Consider the following 19,949-nt stretch of genomic DNA (forward strand, 5'->3'; position numbering starts at 1 on the left):
AACCAAAGTGCAGATGCCACTGGCTGCTGACAAGACTGCTAGGAAGCTGTGTGCTAGGGCTGGTAATGTCAGTTCCTGGTTATGGATGTCTGTAGGGGATGTATTCTGTGAGCTGGAAAGTGAAGCATTTAGGGCATCTCCTCCTCCTGGGACACTGTTAGCCCCTCTCTGAGATAACTTCCCATCCATGTGCCCGAAGTGCCTGTAGAGGCATCAGGGCAGCTGTGTAGGTGCCTTGCTGGTTAGGTGTGTGAGGATGGGATTGAGGTCACTGACAGTGCCACTCCTGCCACTGTCACTGTGCTGCCCACTGAAATCCTTTTGCAAGAGAACCTGTGTTGGGAGAGCTGTTGCTGCACCACTGCTCCAGACAGGCTTTTGTCTCCAGTGAGGTAGCACTGAGGGGAGAGCACGGTGAATGTGGTGGCAGATGTTGAAACCTCCTGGGCAGTCTGCTCCAGATGCTTTGGGTCTGCACAAGCATTTTGAAACAGTAACTCCAACGCCAGGTTTACTCGTGGTTTTCAGACTTGAGTTGCTGTTGAGGTGCAGAGGGGTCCAGGCATGTCCTGAGGAGCTGCCATGCTAGGGGAATGGGGTAGCTTTGTGTGTGGACCCACCAAGCTTTGCTGCCCCTCTCTGAGTCATGTCCCTGTTTCTCTGCCAGCTGCATTCCCCCTGACAACCCAAGCAGGAGATGCAGAAATCAAAAGCATTAGTGTTGCATTAGTTATTAGCCAGGTCAGGAGGTGATGTTTATTATGAAAGACTGTGTGAGAAGGGATTAGCTCTGGACATGAAAACCCACCCGAGAGAAGGCATCTGGGGGAACAAGCTCCTTAGCATGGAAAAGTACTGAGCTGTTAGTAAACATCTGCTGAGGGGCTGCTGCCAGGCTGATTATATTTATCTGTGCCTGTCACGGGGCTCTGCCCAGGCTCTGCCTGACGTGTCCCAGGCACTAGCTCTTCATCTTGGCTGCCTCCGTGGCAGAGGTGGCATTTGTCTCCCGTCAGGCTCCATGCCCGGGCATCAGAGACCTCAGGGCAAAGCCCTGCTGCGATGCTGATGGTGCCCCAGGTATGGGCATGGCTCTTCTGCTCTGCCTTTTCCCATAGGCACAGAGTGGAGAGCCTCCAGCAGCTTCTTGCATGTGCAGTGATAGCAGTCTGCCAAGCTGGGCATTGTGCTGGAGCCCAATAGAGCTCTGAACCTGAAAGGGAACGTGATGGCTGGTATCCATCCCTGGGCACTAGCAGCCAAGGAGCCCTGTGAGGAGACTCACAGAATGGTTTGGGTGGGAAGGGACCTTGAAGACCATCCAGTTGTAACCCCCTGCCATGGGCAGGGACACCTCCCCCTAGACCAAGCTGCTCCAAACCTTACCCAGCCTGGCTTTGAACCCCTTCAGGGATGAAGAATCCACAGCCTCGCTGGCAACTTGTTCCAGTGTCTCACCACCCTCAGTGTAAGGAATTCCTAATCTTCAGTCTCAGTCTGCCCTCCTCACCCACCCAGAGCCCTGCAACGAGATGCTGGTTGTGCTCCCAGCCCCAGGAGCTGGAGGGGGGAGGATGCTCGCTGGGCTGCTTACTGTGTTGGATGTCGAGTGTGCAGCAGGGCAGGAGCTGTGCCTGCAGTCTGGATTGGTGCTGCTGGCAGTGCCCTGTTGGTGCAGCCCAGCCCCTGGCCATGCCAGTGCAAGCTTCACTGTTTAGCCTGCAGCCATCAGGCCCTCTCCTGCTGCTGACAGGCAGCACTTGTCAGTGTCTGAGGAGGGATGGGAGAACAAGGCAAATGTGTGATGATAGTCACCAGCTCAGTCTGCCAGCTCCCAGCCATCAGCGGCCTGGGGACTCCCTGGGTTGCTACCTGAGTCACTGCCTGAGCTGCTGCCTTACTCATGAGCTCCTCAGCTCTCTGGGATCCAAACCACTACCCTGTGGGGAGCTGCACTGCTCGAGTATGTTCTGGGGTCAGAACATCCACTCTGCTTGTTTGGGCAAACCACCTGCCTGACACTCTTTGAGCCATGCCTTTCCCAGGGCCGAAGAGCCCTGCACAGTCTCAACTCTCCTCCACAGGTGCTGCTCATCCTCATCTAACCGAGTTGGATGATGTTAGTCCTGGGCTAAACCATAGCCCTAAGAACCACATCTGCAGGGCTTAAATACCTCCACCACCTCCCTGGGCAGCCTGGTCCAATGCCTGAGAACCCTTTCAGTAAAGAAATTCTTCCTTCCCTTGGTGCAACTTAAGGTCATTTCCTCTCATCCTGTCACTTGTGACTTGGTTGAACAAACCAACCCTCAACTGGCTCCAGCCTCCTTTCAGGGGGCTGTAGAGAGCAATGAGGTCTCTCCTCAGCCTCTTCTTCTCCAGACTAAATACCCCCAGGTCTCTCAGCTGCTCCTCACCAGCCCTGTTCTCTAGACCCTTCCCCAGCTTTGTTGTCCTTTTCTGAACCCACTGCAGCACCTTGATTTCCGTCTTGGAGCGAAGGGCCCAAAACTGACCCCAGTATTCAAGATGCAGCTCCAGCAGTGCTGAGTACAGGGGTAGGATGGGGGGCCAGCTGCAGGCAGGGTTCAAGATGAAGGGAAAACCACAGATTTATACAGTTTACATTATTTTCTGCTTGCCTTGTTTAGATATTGCTTCCATGTTTTGAAAGATGTCTTTTCATATCCCCTCCCAAGGATTTAACCCCTCTAGCAAACATCCTCCTTGTTTCCTTCCTAGGAAGTCATTCTTAGGACATTAGATCTTGGTTTTTTTCCCTGTCAGGGCATACAGTGGCCCAGTGCAATGTGAATTTAGTCCCCAGGCTCTCCACACTTGGAGAAGGGCTTTCCTGAGAATGGCCAAGCAAGCCTGACTGTGCTTGGGCTGGCCTGGATGAGGAGAAAATCCTTTTTGCTTAAGAGGTTTGGTCGTGGTGGCTTTGTCCCTCTTCCCAAGCTGGCATGGGGATGACAGATTGATACCATTGTCTTTTGAGTGCTGAGAAGGGGCAGACAAAAGTGCTGCACTTGGAGAGGAGAAAGACTAGATGCAGAGACAAGAGGCTGCTCCCAGAAGAGCACAGGACCCACAGGCAGATGATATCACTGCCTACAACACACATCAGGCACTGCCACGCTTAGGAGCTGTGCTCCTGAGCATCACTGCTCATCTTGTTTTGTAGAGGGCTGGAAAATTGTGATATAACAGCAGGGAAATAGGGCTGGGAGGGCTGGAGGGGAGCTGAGACAGTCAGGCAAGGGCTGTACCCACCGAGGTGCCCGCTGAAGTTGATATGGAGACAGTTTGTGCAACCCCAAACTATTCCCAGGGCTCCCATTGTTCCTGTTGTTTTCCCTCTTCTCTGAAAATCCTCATGAGTCATGAGCTACGCAATTTTATGCTTGAAAAAGTTAAGTGCTAATAGTGCTGGCTGGAAATGAGGAGGGAGTCCTGTGTGGGAGGCAGCCCCAGACTGCCCAGGTCCCAGTGTGGAAGGGGATTATGGCTGCAGGCTACAAGGGACACAGCTGCTAGGACTGCAGCCAGGGGCCAAAAAACAGATGTTGAGCCCAAATCTAGAGGCAACCTGTTACCTTGGTGCCAAAATCACTGCCACGTGCAGTGGCCCTGCTGCTGCCATCATGTGGAGCCAGGCTCAGATGCTGTGTGCTTGCTACAGAGAGGTCACCCTTGTGAGGTCCCACCAGATGGAAGGGAACTGGGGGACAATTGCAGATCTGTGGGGTTGGAGGGAATGGATTCAAAAGTGAGATTGCAGATGCAGGTTGTGACCAGTCCCTTCTCACTTCTCCTGTCCATAGTGAGCATGTTGCACTTGATTTTGAGCCATGAGCTTCATTTCTGTTGCAATGCTTCACAAGTGGGTGCTTTGGGAGGGCTTTTTCTTGAGACTTTTCATGGATACAGATGTCTTGGCATATAAACAAAATTATATCCCATGTCAGGACTGGGAGCAGGGATGGAGCTTTTCCCTCTGCTGCAGGAGCAAGGTCTGAGAGCCCCAAGGTCAGAGGCAGGGGAAAACACAGAACACAGTTCCCGCTGGCTCAGAAATCCTGGTGTGCAGGACTCCAGTCTGCTGGAAGCCATCTGTGTGGGGCTGGTCCCTTCAGAGCTGGTTTTCAGCCCGGCTGGTCTGCAGCAGGCGCCGGCAGCCGGCTGGCCCGGGTTATGCTGAGGCCACACTGGGTGCAGTGGCTGTGCCGGAGTCTTCTCAGCAGCCTCTGGGCCGTCAGAGGCTTTGGCAGCTAAGTAAACCAATGCTGGGCCAGGGGGTTGTGTGTTTGGACTGAAAGCCGAAACCAGATCCGGCCTTTGGCCCTCTCCCAGGAGCTGGTTTGGTAGGAGCGGGAAGTGGGGAGTGCAGGATCTGGCCTGGGCGGTGCGGAGCCCTGGATGGGGCTGAGCATGATTGGCAGCAACCAATCCTGAGGCTGCGGTGCCAGCGCTTGGAGAGCTGAGTCCTTGAGAGCATAAAGTGGAGCCAAGTGGCAGTGAGATTGCTGAGCCTGTTGAGGAGAGGGGCTCAGGAGAGGGGCAGAGACCCTGGCAATCGATACCAGTGTCGTAGAGAGGGTGGTGGAGAGGCTCCGTCAGGAGCTGCTCAGGTGTGGAGAGGCAGAGCAGGAGGAATGCTTTGCCGAGTGGCTCAGCCTGGGAGTGGGATCCCAGAATCAGTCACAGAGTCGTTTTGGTTGGGAAAGGTCTTCAAGATTGAGTCCAACCTTCAACCCAGCACCTCCATGCCCACTAAACCCTGTCCCCAGGTGCTGGGGTGTCCATGTGGTTATTGAACATCTCCAGGCATGGTGACTCCACCACCTCCCTGGGCAGCCTGTTCCAGTGCCTGACCACTCCTGCAGTAAAGAAATGGTTCCTAATCTCCAACCTCAGCAGGGGACTAAGAGGGAGGTTTTCTCCATGTGTCTTTCTTCTGCCTGGGTTCTGAGGCTGCAGAGCACACCGACTCCAACATCCCTCTGGCTTTGAAGTAAGAAGTAAAAACTGTTTTGGGCTTGTGCAATTCTATGTTCTATGGAGCTGGAGCACAGGCCTGGGTAGGAGCAGCTGAGGGAGCTGGGGTTGTTCAGCCTGAAGAGGAGACTGAGGGGAGATCTTCTGGCTCTACAACTGCCTGAAAGGAGGCTGGAGCGAGATGGGGGTCGGTCTCCTCAACCAAATAATGAGTGATAAGACCAGAGAAAACAGCCCCAGGTTGCACCAGGGAAGGTTTAGGTTGGACATGAGGAATAATTTCTTCCCCAAAAGGGTTGTCCAAGCCTGGCCCAGGCTGTCCAGGGTCCCCATCCCTGGAGGGATTTCAAAGCTGTGTGGATGTGCTGCTGAGGGCCATGGGTTAGTGGTGCCCTGGCAGTGCTAGGTTGGTGACTGGACTTGAAGGTCTCTTCCAACCAGAAGGGGTCTGTGATTCTTTTTCCCCCTCTCCAAAGCTGCTGGTAGCTCAGGGCGATGCTGGCCCTGGGGCACCAGTGTGAGCATCGCTGCAAGCTGCCTGAGGTTCCTGAGCAAGCAGAGGCAATCAAGTCAGCAGCTCCCTTTGGCCTTCCCCATGCCTGGCAGATCATCAGGCAATAAACCAGATCCTGCTGCCGGGTTGGAAGGGGAGGAGAGAGCCTGGGGTGCAGGCTGCAGCAGCAGCAGCCTCGCTGTGGGGACAGTGTGTCAGCTCCTGCAGCTGGGGAGAAACATCAAACACTCCTTTGGAGGGAAAATTGATTGTTTTCTGGTACCCAGCTTTTTGCTGGTTTTCTGGTACCCAGCTTTCTCTTCCCTGCCAGGTCCTCAGTTCATCAGTGCTCAATTTATCCTTTATTTGATTTTCATAAATAATTCAGAGGAGTTTGAGTAGAATAATTGAGTCTTTTCCGAACCCTAATCCCAGACAATTCAAAACAAAAAGACATTTAGATTACAATTTGTGCATATTAGCTGCTGGGAGATTTCCAGGCAACTGAGCTGCTTTCCTTTACAATTTCTGGGCCCTTCTGTTGTTTCTAAAGTGTTCTGCTTTAATGGTTAATAATAATCTGAGCATTTCCAGCTCTCCATGAAGAGACAGAGGCATGGCCCTGGTGATGCCTTTGCATGGGCAAGAGCTCTGTTTTCCAAGAAGGTTTAGATAAATGCAGTGATGGGATTGCAAATCCAGCCAGGATGTGCCTCTGGGGAGACAGACACAATCCTGCTGGCTTGGCTGAGAATGAGAACTTCAGCTCCTGCACTGGTGGGAGCTGAGGAGCCAGAAGGGGTGGATTTGAGGAAGGCTGGATGCAGGAAAACACCAGACTGGGATCCACACCATGCAGAGAGGAGAAACTGCACCAAGGACTGGGCCTGTGGGTGTGTTTCTCGACGTGGAGGCTGTGAGGTACACATGGAGCTTAGCGGGGGGCTGGCATCTGCTGAGGGTGCTAGGAGCATTGGTGAGGCTGGTGCTGCTGGCTCAGAGTGGTGGTGAGTAGTGTGGGAGGCACAGCCAGCTGCCCTGGGATGTTGCTGAGCGCCTGGGCTGCTGAAGCCCTGACCCCTGCAAAGAGCTGAGAGCACTGAAGGAATTGCCTAATAGCTGTCAGCACTGCCAAACGTGCTTGGCTTCTGACACCAGGAGTTGCTTTGCTTCCTACCTGTGGATGACAGCCCTAGGGGCTTCCCAGCAGTGCTTCCAGCTCCTCCTCAGTGTGGCTGCATGTTGTCATGCAGGCTCCTTCCTCTCCCTCCTCATCAGGAGGAGGAAGGTGATGGGCCATGAATCTTGAGGGCAAGTGTCCCCAGACCAGAATTCTCTGTAGCAGATCTGTAGAGGCAGTGGTGTAGAAGTGCTGCAACACCCTGGCCCCGGGCACTGCCCTCCACCAGATGCCAGGGAGCATCTTGTCTGCCAAAGCAGAGTGGCCCAAGCTGGGGAGGCTCGCAGGGGTTTGCAGTGTCCTTGTTGGAGGTGGGCATCAAATCTTTGTGGCAGAGATGCCATTTGCCTGAGCTGTGCAGAGGTGTCAGGAGTGGGTGCATTTCTACACCATGATGAGCTACAATGGGGTTACTTTGGTTGCTTTGCTACACAGCCAGATGGTACTGGCAGGACAATGGCCCTTCTCACGTGGCCCTTCTCATTTTTGTTGAACACATATCTTCATGTTTTCCTTTACTTTTAAATTTCTCACACTGTCAGCAAGTAAAAGGTTACTGTGGCACCCACAACCATGACTTTGTAGCACGTGGAGGCTTAAAGGGACCTGATCTTTCTCAAACCAAGCCTAATCCTGACTGTAATGTGTAGCCTGTTAATGATGCTTGTTGAAGGATGGGCTGAGCCAGCTCAAATCAGATTTATATAGATGTGGTCAAGAACATCTTCAAGCAGATGCATCAGGAGGGAGGTGCCAGTACCATTCAGAGGTCCCAGCAGAGGAAAGGTTGTTTATGTATTGTGTTGGACTCTAATTGGGTTAGCAGCTGAGACTCTGAGGATTAAGCAAACTGACCTAAATACTGGTCTCAGTGGTCTTAGTTAATGCCTTGTTTCCTGCATCTCAGCTGCTTGGGTTCCTCAGATACTCCCCAAAGAGTGTTGTCGCGGTATCCAAAGTGTCAAACCACATTGTTGTGGTTCTGACAGAGCAATGCTCATTTGGAGGACAGACTCCAGGAGCAGATTGAAGAGGGTCTGAAGAAAACATCTGATCCATCCCAGCCCCATGCAGATGCCACAGGGCTGGAGCAGGCAGAGCAAGGTGGTGTCCAGCCCATTCTGGCTGCAGCTAAGAGCAGATGGCAGAGGACAACTCATCCATTTCCAATGACAAGGCATTCTCCTGCTGCAAGAGGCTGGATTGCTCCAGTCAGTGCTGTCAGACAGCCCTCTGGAAGGAAAATCCTATTTACCACCAGGGATTTTGTGGAATGAGCTTTTCATCGTGGTGTGTTGAGAGAAAACCCTGCAGGACCAGAAGTGAGGTGGGGAGTGAGCTGGAGGCTTGTCACAGAGGAGGACCAGGGTCCATCTCTTTATTGGGTCAGGGAACATCTTTGTGTTTTGGCACCTGGACCAGCACTTAGCCCAGGTACCTACCAGGTTCAGCTGGCTTTATTCTGTCTTCTGCTCCTTCATGTGCAATCACCACTGAAGCAGTTGAGCCCTGATGGCTAACTTCAGCTTTTGGCTGTCCCCTCTTGGGACAGTGAGGAGATGTGATGGGGACATGAAGGTGCTTGGAGCAGTGAGGTGATGTGGGGGGGACAGGAAGGTGCTCAGGGCAATGAGGTGCCTCTGTGTTCCCCACAGTTTCATTTATGTCAAGAACATAATTTCCCCCAATGAGGCTGAACATGGAAAAGCCTCTCTGCTGTGCATTCCTTGGTATTTGGAGCAACTACTGCTGTTAAGACCCTGATCCCCTAAGAAAAAGCAGCCTCTCATTTCTTTAATACTAATTTTTGATCCATGTCTTGGCCGAGCTTGCACCCTGGGGCTGGATTTGCCCTCTGCCTAGTGTGAGGGACCTTGGAGGGGTTGCAGCCATGGGGCCTTGGACTCTTGCCACTGCTTGCCGAGGCAGGGGAGTCCCTGCTTGTGCACCTCCCCAAAATCTTGTCCTGGAGGTGACAAAGTGGCACACCAAAGCCGTGCTGTTGGGGATGCAGGCACCCCTCACTCTGCCCCTTGGGGACCAGTTCCCCAGGACACCCTCCCTGGGAATGTGTGCACCCAGCCTGTGCCAGAGTCTTCACCCTGCCTGGTTTTGTATCCTGGTGCAGGTTTTCCGTACGGATCTGATAACAGCCATGAAGATCCCTGACTCCTTCCAGCTGAGCCCTGATGAGTACTACATCCTGGCTGATCCCTGGAGGCAGGAGTGGGAGAAAGGTGTCCAGGTGCCAGCGAGCGCTGAGGCCATCCCGGAGCCCGTGGTCAGGTAAGAGAGGGAGGTCCCATCTGCGGGGTCCTCTCTGCTGGGGCCCTCCTGCAGGGCTGCCTGCACCTGGTCTCATCCATGGAGGTCCCTTCTGTGGGGTCTCCTTTGCTGGGTGTTCTATGTGTGTTCTCCTCTGCCTTGGTAGGGTGCACACCATCTCAGAGGGTGTTAAAAGGGGTGCATGAGGAGCTGCACCCTGGCATGGGCACTTGCTCTCTGAAGGTGTGGACAGCTTTGCTTGGACAGCAGTGAGGACCTGTGCCAGGTGGACCAGCTCCTCATTTGCTCTTGGTCAGGGAATTTTAGCAAGACCTAATAAATCAAAGGGAGGATAAGACATTGCCAGCAGGAGAGCCCCCAGCAGAGCAGCCACTGCGTGGCTGCTTGATGCATCTGCATCCGGAGAGATGTGGCTGTGCGGCTGCTGTCTCGCGGCAGGGTGCCGGAGCTGGCATTGAAAACTTCCCTCTCCCCTGTGAGCTGCTGGGGCATGTTGGGAACCTGCTGGCTTGCAGACAAGCATCTCACAGGCCTGCTGGAGCTGATGGCTGTCGGCCTGGGTCAGTGTCTCATTAGCTGGAGTTTAAAACAGGTACCTCAGCAGCTGCTGGGGTGGGGCGGGGCAGGGCAGGGCTGGGGGAGCTGTGAGCCACTCGCTGTGCTGGGGATTGTCCCAGAGCCAGGACTGAGGGTGTGAGGGAAGGCTGGTGCTGCTGAGGGGTGGAATGGGATAGTCTGGGAAGGGACCCAAAAAACTCTCAGGGTTGGACCTGAAAACTCTCAGGATTGGACTCAAAAACTTGCAGGGTCAGACCTCAAAACTCAGAGGGTTGGACCTCAGACCTCGCTGGATTTTGGGGTTCGCAGGACCTTTGCAGCTCTCTTGTGCTCACACTCCACATTGTGTGACTCCAGGCACACATCCTGGGCCAGCACGGTGCTGTGGGGTTTGGGAGGTTGTGTTTTGCTGAGGGATTTGGGCAGGATGAGGAGGCTGGTAGAGGCTGTGAGGCTGGTGGAGGCTCTGCTTGTCCCACAGCAAGAGCAGCTGCTGCTGCAGCTGCCGACCCCATTGCTGAAGTGAACTTTTGTGTACACTCCCTTGCTCCCACTGGGGAAAGGAAGAAAGAAATGAAACTTGTAGTGAGTCTGAGCACATCAGAGGGGAGCTGTGAAGGGGGCTGCTGGGTTGATTTAATCCTTGGGAAAAAAGCATAACACAAACACACAATGGAAAGAGGCAAATCCCAGTCCTGGGTGTGGAATAGCTTTCTTTAGGTGCCTTTGATAGCTACCCACAGGCTGGACTCTGAGGACTCTGCTCCCAGCTGAGGGCTCCTTCTGATGCTGTTTCTGGCCCAGAAGTGATATCTTGGTGCTGCCCAGGCTGGCAGTGCCTGTGGAGAGCCAGCCTGCGCGGTGGGCTGCCTGTGGCATCCCCTCGGGTCAGGTTTTGCATCCCAAAGCTCTGAGCTGTGGGCTGCAGATGTACCCCACTGCTTCCCTCCAAGCCTTTGTTTTTTGGTGTTCCCCAGGGCAGCTCTGTCTGTGCAGTGTGTTCCCATGTAGGGATACTCCTGAAGTGATGCCTGGTACAGGTTGTCCTCCCAATGTCCCCATCCCACCTTTCTCTGCCCCAACACCAGCCCTTTCGCCGTATCTTTTGTGTTGGATGTGTTTCAAAGCTGCAGAGATGTGGTGCTGAGGGCCATGGGTTAGAACCAACCTTGGCAGGCTCAGGTCTAGGTTGGACTGGGTGACCCTAAAGGGCTTTTCCAAGTGGAGTGATTCTGTGGTGCTCTGTTTTGGGCTGCCATTGTGTCTCCCCTCAGTCCTCTCTCCTCTAGACTGAAGGGATCTGTTTGTTTTAGACTCAGTGATCTTAAAGATCTTCTCCAGCTAAGTAATTCTGTGATGTTAGCCTCCCAGCAAAGGTCCTGTTTTCTGGAGCTGTGAATTTTTGTCACCAGGCTTCCTCTAATTTTGCCCTGGTTACCTCAGGGATATGGCCATAGGCTTCAGAGGGGCTATGAGACATCCTACCACAGCCTGGTGCTGCCCACTCACCTTGAGCTTGGGTTTCACCTCCACTGCCAGATCCTCTGAAGAATTTTCTCATTCTTGGGGTTATTTTGGTCATTTGTCTGCCTCCAAGCCTGACACTGTTTCATAATCCTTGAGGAACTGCCTCTGGAAATACTTCAAGCTCTTTCTTCAATGCCTCAACACCAGTTTGAGTTCAAGCCTGGCTCTCCAAAGAGTTTGTGACTTCCCTTTCTTTAGAATCATAGAATCAGTCAGGTTTGGAAGGGACCACAAGGATCATCCAGTTCCAACCCCCCTGCCATGGGCAGGGACACCTCACACTACATCAGGCTGGCCAGAGCCTCATCCAGCCTGGCCTTCAACACCTCCAGGGATGGGGCCTCAACCACCTCCCTGGACAACCCATTCCAGGCTCTCACCACTCTCATGGGGAAGAACTTCTTCCTCACTTCCAGCCTGAATCTCCCCACTTCCAGCTTCATTCCATTCCTCCTAGTCCTATCACTACCTGATATCCTAAAAAGTCCCTCCCCAGCTTTCTTGTAGCCCCCTTCAGATACTGGAAGGCCACAATAAGGTCTCCTTGGAGCCTTCTCTTCTCCAGACTGAACAGCCCCAACTCTTTCAGTCTCTCCTCATAGGAGAGGTGCTCCAGCCCTCTGATCATCCTGGTGGCCCTTCTCTGGACAGCTTCCAGCATGTCCATATCCCTCTTGTAATAGGGGCTCCAGAACTGGACACAGTACTCCAGGTGGGGTCTCACCAGAGCTGAGCAGAGGGGGAGAATCACCTCCCTTGACCTGCTGGCCACACTTCTCTTGATGCAGCCCAGGATCTGGTTGGCTTTCTGGGCTGCAAGTGCACACTGACAGCTCATGTTGAGCTTCTCATCCACCAGCACCCCCAAGTCCCTCTCCTCAGGGCTGCTTTCTAGCCAGTCCCTGCCCAGCCTGTGCTTGGGATTGCCTCGACCCAGGTGCAGGACCTTGCACTTGGTCTTGTTGAACCTCATGAGGTTGGCTTGTGCTCACCTCTCCAGCCTGTCCAGGTCCCTCTGGATGGATCCCTTCCCTCCAGCGTGTCTGCTGCACCACACAGCTTGGTGTCATCAGCAAACTTTCTGAGGGTGCACTCAATGCCTCTGTCCATGGCACCAACAAAGATGCTGAAAAAGACTGGTCCTAGGATTGATCCCTGAGGGACTCCGCTTGTCCCTGGCCTCCACTGGGACATGGAGCCATTGACAGCCACTCTTTGGGTGCAGCCATCAAGCCAGTTCTTTATCCATCTCGTGGTCCACCCATCAAACCCATGTGTCACCAGCTTGGAGACCAGGATGTGGTGTGGGACAGTGTGGAAGGCTTTGCTCAGGTCCAGGTCAATGCCATCAGTTGCTCTCCCCTCATCTATTAATGTTGTCATCTGGTCATAGAAGGCCACCAGGTTTGTCAGGCAGGATTTGCCCATAGTAAACCCATGCTGACTGTACCCAATCACCTCTTCACTATTCCTCTGTCTCAGTAGTGCCTCCAGGAGAATCTGCTCCATGATCTTACCAGGCACAGAGGTGAGACTGACTGGCCTGGAATTCCCTGGTTCTTCCTTCTTCCCCTTTTTGGAAATGGGAGTAATGTTTCCCCTTTTCCAGTCAGTGGGGACTTCCCTAGACTGCCAGGACTTTTGGAATATAATAGAGAGGGGTTTAGCAACCTCCTCTGCCAGTTCTCTCAGTACCCGTGGGTGTATCCCCTCGGGTCCCATGGACTTGAACACTTTCAGGTTCTTCAGGTGATCACCAACCTGACCTTCACTTATGATGGGCAGTTCTTCCTTCTGGTTCTTGCCATTCGCTTCCATGACTATTCCAGGAGTGTGGCTGGAGGCCCTTGCAGTGAAGACTGAGGTAAAGAAGTCCTTGAGAACCTCAGCCTTTTCCAGGTCCCTTGTGACCATTTCACCTGTTTCCTTTCTGAGGGGGCCCACACCTTCCCTAGGCTTCTTTTGACCATTAATATACCTGTAGAAATTCTTAGTGTTCCCTTTGCCCTCCCTGGCTAGATTCAATTCAAACTGTGCTTTGACTTTCCTAAGCAGGTCTCTTGCTGCTCAGACAGCTTCCTTACCTGCCCCCATTCCAGCTGTCCTTTCCTCCACTCCTTGTAGAGCTTCCTTTTAAGTGATAGTGTGTCCAGCAGCTCCTCGCTCATCCAGGCAGGCCTCCTAGCATTCTTCCCTGTTTTTCTCTTTGTTGGTATACATTGCTCCTGGACACAGAGGAGGTGGTCCTTGGGTCCTTTGGAGTTAAACTCGGCAGATTGCCCAAGCCTGCCTGGTGTCTGTGTGAGGGCACCAGCCCAGCCCAGGGGCACCACTGAGCACTGCCTGCCAGCTTGGTCAGGATGGGTCTCACCTGCTGCTCTCCTGTCTGTGCATGGCAGAGCTCCCATCCCCTGCTCTGTGTCTGTCCATGCAGGTTGTTTATGGGTGACTGATGTGTTCCAGTGGGCTTCCTGTGTTTGCAGCAGATCATGGGAGTCAGCTTCTGATCCTCTGAAATCTGACCCTCTCTCTGCAACCTCTCAGACACTTGTTAGTGGCTCTGTCACTTAGGGCTAATCCCAGGTGGATTTCTGCTGCCCCTCAGGATTGTGACATGAACTGCTCACCCCAGCCTGTTCCTTCCAGTGCTGCTTACTCATGGTCTTAGCTGCCTTGGAGATCTTCCTTTTCTCGTTGTTCCATCTGTCTGTCCTGCACCTCATCTGCCTGAACCATGCCTCTGCTGGCAATACAGCAAGCATGGCCTGGAGGATTTGTCCTCCTTCTGAAGCCTGCTGAGGGTGTTTTGCCGTGGCTGGCACCATCTGAGTGCAAGGAGGAGCTCAGTTTACAGCAGTGCTAATGGTTCCACCTGGTTTGTGGCCACAATGCACGTCCCAGGGGCACAAGCAGCCACACTGCCAGGTTTTGTTTTGATCAAGCCAACATCTCTCCACATGCCCAGCAGAAGGCACAGCAGAGATAAGCGTCACTCCTGCTGAGCAGTTCTCCCTCTGATAGCTTCCCTGTCAGTGTTTTCCCATCTGGGTCAGTGATGGGAGTCAGGAGAGCTGCGGTGGCAGTGCCAGGCACCGGTGAGGGCCGATGAGGACTGTGGTCCCCTGCCCAGCTGCAGTGTCAGCCCAGTGCCCATTCAGCTTGCCCTCCCCTGCAGAACTGTCAGGGATTTCACAGCAGATGACTGTATTTCATCTGCCTGAAGAGAGCAGCCTCAAAAGGCTTCACAGCTCCCCTTACCTCCCCGCTTTAATTAGCCCCCATCTCCATGACCTGAGCTGCTGCTTTTGGTTCCCCCTGCAACTGCTGCCCCATGGGCTCTGCACCAGGGGCTCCCTTTGCTTCCCAATTTGCCTTTTTCCTTACTCTAACAAAAATTTTTGCTTAAGCCCCACAGATCCTGCTGGGCTATAGGTGGATAACGAATCCTGTATCAGATATGGACAATCTATACTCCTTGCCCTGCTGAAAAGAAAATCCTGGCACTGTTTTTTTTGTGGATTGGGAAATTTGGAGCCCTGCAGGTGCTGCTCTTCCTCTGCTTTCCCCCCACCCCAAAGGTGTAGGTGTGACAGAGTATTCTGCCTTTGAGTTTAGCAGAGGAAGGATGCCTGTGCTGATCCAGTCCTGGTGTTGTCACTCCTGAGGCCATTTCCATCTGAAATTCCTAGAGGGAGGAGAAGCCACTAGAGCCCTGGGAGCTGGAGAGCAGGCAAGCACTGCCTGCACAAATCATCTTCAGCCCCATGACCCTGCTCCCAGGGCTCTGGTTCCTGGGCTGGGTGAGCAGATTTTGCTGTGCAGGGCATGAGGATCATTTCCCATCTGGAGATGGATCTCACCCTTCAAAAGGTGCCTTGTGCTCAGCTGCTGCTGCTCTTTTCATCTCCTGCCTGGGTGCCTGGAAACCAGCTCGTGCTGCCTGCACCCTGCCTCTAGGGTTTTTGTGCCTCCCAAGCTGAAAATTAGATATTTTTTTCTGAAACATTTTATTTTTCTGCAGCTCTGAAATGTCAAAAGCTGGGGGGGAGAGAGAGAAGGAAAGGGCTGTCTTTTAAGGAATGCTTTCCCCAGAAAGCAGCTGTCTCAGAATGCCTCCACTGAGAGCCACCTTAAACCCCAGGGTCCTTTCTGGGTTAGCAGAAATCGCAGTGCAGTGCCGAGGAGAGCAGCAGGGGAAGAGGGGCAGCAGCCCCTGCCTGGCTGTCCTGGGAGGCAGGGCTGCTGCTGGTGGCCACCCTGGTGCTGCTGGTGGCCACCCACATGCCAGGGCTGTCAGGCAATGCAGAGATAAGCTCTTTGCTCTCCACAGTCACGTCTGGCTCAGTGTTACTGAGAAGGGGTGTGCCCTCTGTGTGCCAGAGAGCTGCCCAAGCCTGGCAGGCTCCAGTGTGTGAGGAGAGCTGCCTGCAGTCAGGGGACAGCAGGGCAGTGGGGACAGCACCCTCTGACTGCATGGCTTCAGGTCAGCCACCCTGGAGGGTGCTGACACCACCTCTGCTAGAGCCTACAGCTGAAGGATATCCACCCAGAAGTGAGCTCCACCCTGTGAGAGCTCTACAGTTGATTTACAAATGGGTAAACTGAGGCATGGAGATTGTTGCCATGAGTCAGTGTTAGAGCCAGGTGTGAGGTTGCAGTTGGGTGTGGGGGTGCAGGTGGGTGCTGGGTGCAGTGCTGGATCGTCTCAGCATGTCTTGAGTTGGAGGATGATGATAAAGTGTCAGGAAGAGTTACCAGAACAGTTTTGCAGCATCAAGGCTGTAGGTACTGCAGCTGTTGGGAAAGGGAAGCTTGAGACAGAATCAGATAATTGTTTTGCTTGGAAGAGACCTTGAAGACCATCAAGTCCAACCATGGCCCTCAGCACTGCATCTGCAAAGCTTTTTGATCCCTCCAGGAATGGCGCTCCTCCTGCTCTGGGCAGCCTGGTCCAGGGTTTGATAACCCTTTGGGGGAAGAAACCTTTCCTAATGTCCAACCTAAACCTCCCCTGGCTCAACTCAAGGCTGTTTTCTCTTGTCCTGTTTCTTGGAAACAGAGACTGCCCCCTGCCATGGCTCCAACGTGCTCTCAGGGAGTTGTAGAGAGCAGTGAGGTCTCCCCTCAGCCTCCTTTTCAGCGTGAGCTTTATATTCCCAGACACAGCCTGGCAGGCCCGATGGCGAGCTGGCCTTGCTGGTGTGCTGTGGGTGCTCGCAGGGGGCTGTGAGGCCCTTTGGCAGAGTGGCTGTGTGGGGACTTGCCCTGGGCTGGTCCCTGCCCCCAGTGATGACGCAGGGGCCGTGCACAGGTGTGTCCCTCCCCAGAGCAGCGCCACCCCGATGGGATTCGTGCACCTGTGCAGGTTTTGGTTCCTCCATTCTTTCATGCTTTGCATGGCTCTGCCCTGGGCAGCACCTTGAGGTGGCTTTGGGTGCTGAGCCTCACCAGTGAGCGCTGCAGGTTCTGCTCCCTGTGAGTGCAGGCAGCAGGAGGCTGCCTCTCGCTGGCAGCGTTCCCAGGGGCTCCTGCCGCTGCAGATCTATCCTCGTGTTGCTGTTGTGGCCCTGTTTGAACAGAAAGTGCTGTGGCAACAGGAGGGCACAGCCTCGGCCAGCACCAGCTGGGTGATGGCAGCAGCACGGGCACCGCCTGCCACCTTGACGTGGTGTTGGTGTCCTGGACTTCTCCTTCTCCCCCTGGGCCCCTCCTGGCTCTGCTCCTCTGAAGCCCACTCAGCAGGTAGGGCAGCTCCGTGCTGCACTGCTGGCCACATGTTGAACTGGTGCAGGGCTGGCTGTGCTGGATTGAGCTGCTCAGAGCTCTTCTCCTTCAAGCTGTGTTGTTCTTTAGTGACTCCAGCCCTGCAGGGAGTTGCCCCAACATCTCCAGAGCCCAGCAGCTCTCTGAGAGAGCACAGAGCTGTTGGCAGGGACAGTTGTGGTGTGGTTTTGTAATACCAGTGTCACTGCAAACAGGAGGAGAGGAGGGGTACAGAGTGGGTCTGCTCTCAGGTGTTGAAGGACAGAGACCTCTGGGGATCACCCAGTCCAACTCCTGCTAAAGCAGGGCACCCACAGCAGCTTGCCCAGGAGCACAGTGTCCAGGGGGGCTTGGAAGCTCTCCAGAGGAGACTCCACAACCTCTCTGGGCAGCCTGCTCCAGGGCTCAGCACCCTCACACCAAAGAACTTTCTCTTCCTGTTCAGATGCAACCTCCTGGGTTCCAGTTTGTGCCCTTTGCCCCTTGTCCTGTCCCTGGGCACCATTGAGCAGAGTCTGGCTCCAGCCTCTTGCCCCCCAGTCTTTATCTCTTGCTGAGCATTGCTCAGATCCCCTCTGGGGCTGCTCTTCTCCAGGCTCAACAGCCCTGGATCCTTTCCATTAGTTCCTTGTCTCTGTTGAACTGGGAAGCTCAGGGTGAAGGTACTGTGGTGTGGCCAATTAACTGATGCACCAGTAATGAATGTGGGAGCAGTTCCAGCAAAGGTTAAATAATAACCCTGGGAGCAATCCAAGCTGTGGTGTGGAGCGTGGCAGTGCCAAGGAGCTGTGGCCAGGCTGGCCCAGCATGATATGAATGTCCCAGCAGTGCCCAGCATGCAGCAGGAGCCCTGGCAGAGACCCAGGCAGCATCCTCACAGCAGCACCACTCTTGGCCTGGGCAGGGTTGGCTGAGGCTTGGCTCCCTTGGAGCCCTGTGCTGGCTCAGCAGCAGGCTGCCTGTTGACTCATCAGCAGCCTCCCCTGGGCTTTGCTGCAGAAGGGGCAGGAAGGATTTTCTGCAGCAGTTTGTGGAGCTTTTGGAACAGAGCTTTTTGCCTTTGTTTTTTTTTACCATGATGCTTTCTGCCTTTTTTTCTTTTTTCCCTCTTGTGTGCTTTTTCCTTCTTTCTGCCCTCTCTTGCAGCTCATCCTGCAAGCTGTGTGAGGGGGGCTGGCAGGGGCAGTGCTTGTACAGAGGGCTGTTCCTGGGGTCAGTTACCCCTGTTCTGTGCCTGCCTGCCCTTACATTGGGCTGGGTCCTGGTGCACTTCAGAGGCACACAAACGCTTCCCTTTCAACATCTGAGCCTCTGCTCTGATCAAAAGGAACACAGATCCCAGCTGCCCCAGCTCTGAGTGCTTAGATCACAGGCCCTGGGACAGGGGAGTGCAGAGAGCTTGCACGCTCCTGAGCACCCCAGGGAGAGGCCTGGCCACAGCTAGGGTGAGATGGAGGCCAGTGCCACTGGCCCAGGACAGCAGGAAAGACCCCAGCCAGGTGACATCAGAGAGGTCCCTTTGCAGCTCCACTGCTGGGAAATGATTCCCAGTTGATTCCCAGTTGGATCTGCTCTGGCAGCTCTTGTCCCTGCAAGCACTGTGAAGGGAGGGATTGTTTGCAGGGGGGGATCTGTCCTGCAGGTCTTTAGGTGTCTGACTGGGGTTGGGGTGAGTAGCCTTCAGGGCAGCAGTGGTTCAGAGGGTGAGGGCAGTGCAGAAGGTCGTGTCAGGGTGGTAGAGGTTCATAGAATCATGGACTCACAGAATGGTTTCCTTTGGGAGGAACCTTTCAAGCTCGTCCAGTCCAACCCTGCTGCAGTCAGCAGGGACAGCTGCAACTAGAGCAGGGTGCTCAGAGCCCCAAACTCCCTGACCTGCAATGGTTTCATCATCTACCACCTCTCTGGCCACCCTGGGTCAGTGTCCTCCTTCAGTGTACACCTTCCGTGTAAATTATTTCATCCTTATATCTAGTCAAAATCTCCTTCTTTTGATTTCAGACCATCACTCCTTGTCCTGTCACCACAGGCTCTGCTAAAACTGCAGCTGTGTGCAAATCACCTGGCAGTGGCTCAGTGTCCCCCATGTCCCCTCTGAGCCTGGCAGTCGCTCAGTGCACCCTGTGTCCCCTCTGGCATAGCTCTGAAGTGCTCTTCAGAGGGATGGGAGGAGCAGGGCAGCCCTGCAGCTGCTGGGTTCCTCTTCTCCTGTTGCTGGTTCCTCTGGAGAAGAGACCAGATGCCACCTGGCTCCAGCCTCCTTTCAGGGAGCTATAGAGCACCAGCAGGTCTCCCCTCAGCCTCTTTAGGCTGAACAGCCCCAGTTTCCTCAGCTGCTCCTCAGAACAGTTGCTGTCTAGACCCTTCACTGGGTTCATTGCTCTTCTCCAGATCTGCTCCAGCACCTGAATGTCCTTCTGGGAGTATGGGGTCCAAAAGTGACCCAGCACTAGAGGTGCAGCCTCAGAAGTGCTGAGTACAGGGAAGCAATCCTTGCCCTGGTGCTGCTGGCCACTCCACTGCTGATCTGGGGCAGACCCTCTCTGCTGCAGCCCTGATGCACCAGGACCAGTGTGCCCACACGAGGCAGGTGCAAAGAGGCAGAGGGATCCCTGCTGGATGTCTGCGATGGGCTGCAGGCTGCCTCCTGTGCCTCAGTGCCAGAGCTGCTCTCGGGTGCTCAGGGTTCAGCACTGGAGCAGTGACTCCAACGTCAGAAGAGGCTGGATGCTGCCTTTCCACATTCCTCAGAGCTCTGCTTTCATGGCTTGGTGTTGTGGGAGGAGGCCTGGATGGCACTGTGCTGACCATGGAACAGGCATCTTTGTGGCTGCTGTTGGAGCTCTCTGATGCTTTGCTGTGTTAGCAGCAAGACTGGGGGAGATTTGGCCAATTCCTGATCTGCTGTGACTCACTCACAGCCCCCTCTCAGAGCCTGGCAGGTGCAAAGCTGCAGCCATCACCCACGGCCTCTGTCTCTGCCCCTCCTTGGTAGGTGGTACAGACGTGTGGAGCTGCTTCTGTTACTGCAGTCAGGCTGCAAGCATTATCTGGCTGGGAAATGGGTTCCAGATGCTGCAAGGTCCCTGGTTTGGCTTCACTCACGCCAAGAAGAGCATTTTCCATCTTTTTATATCCACA

At 54.3% G+C, this 19,949-nt stretch overlaps 1 protein-coding gene across 1 annotated transcript in view; it reads left to right on the plus strand.

Annotated features, from left to right (window-relative positions):
* Positions 1–19,949, plus strand: part of JADE2 (jade family PHD finger 2) — a 73,097-nt gene that overhangs the window by 11,735 nt on the left and 41,413 nt on the right. The window contains exon 4 of the mRNA XM_054389470.1: positions 8,803–8,960. Coding sequence (XP_054245445.1) covers positions 8,803–8,960 — 158 coding nt within the window. The remainder of the gene's footprint in view (positions 1–8,802; positions 8,961–19,949) is intronic.

This window comes from Indicator indicator, chromosome 18 (genome assembly GCF_027791375.1).
Source record: "Indicator indicator isolate 239-I01 chromosome 18, UM_Iind_1.1, whole genome shotgun sequence".
NCBI classification, from domain to species: domain Eukaryota; kingdom Metazoa; phylum Chordata; class Aves; order Piciformes; family Indicatoridae; genus Indicator; species Indicator indicator.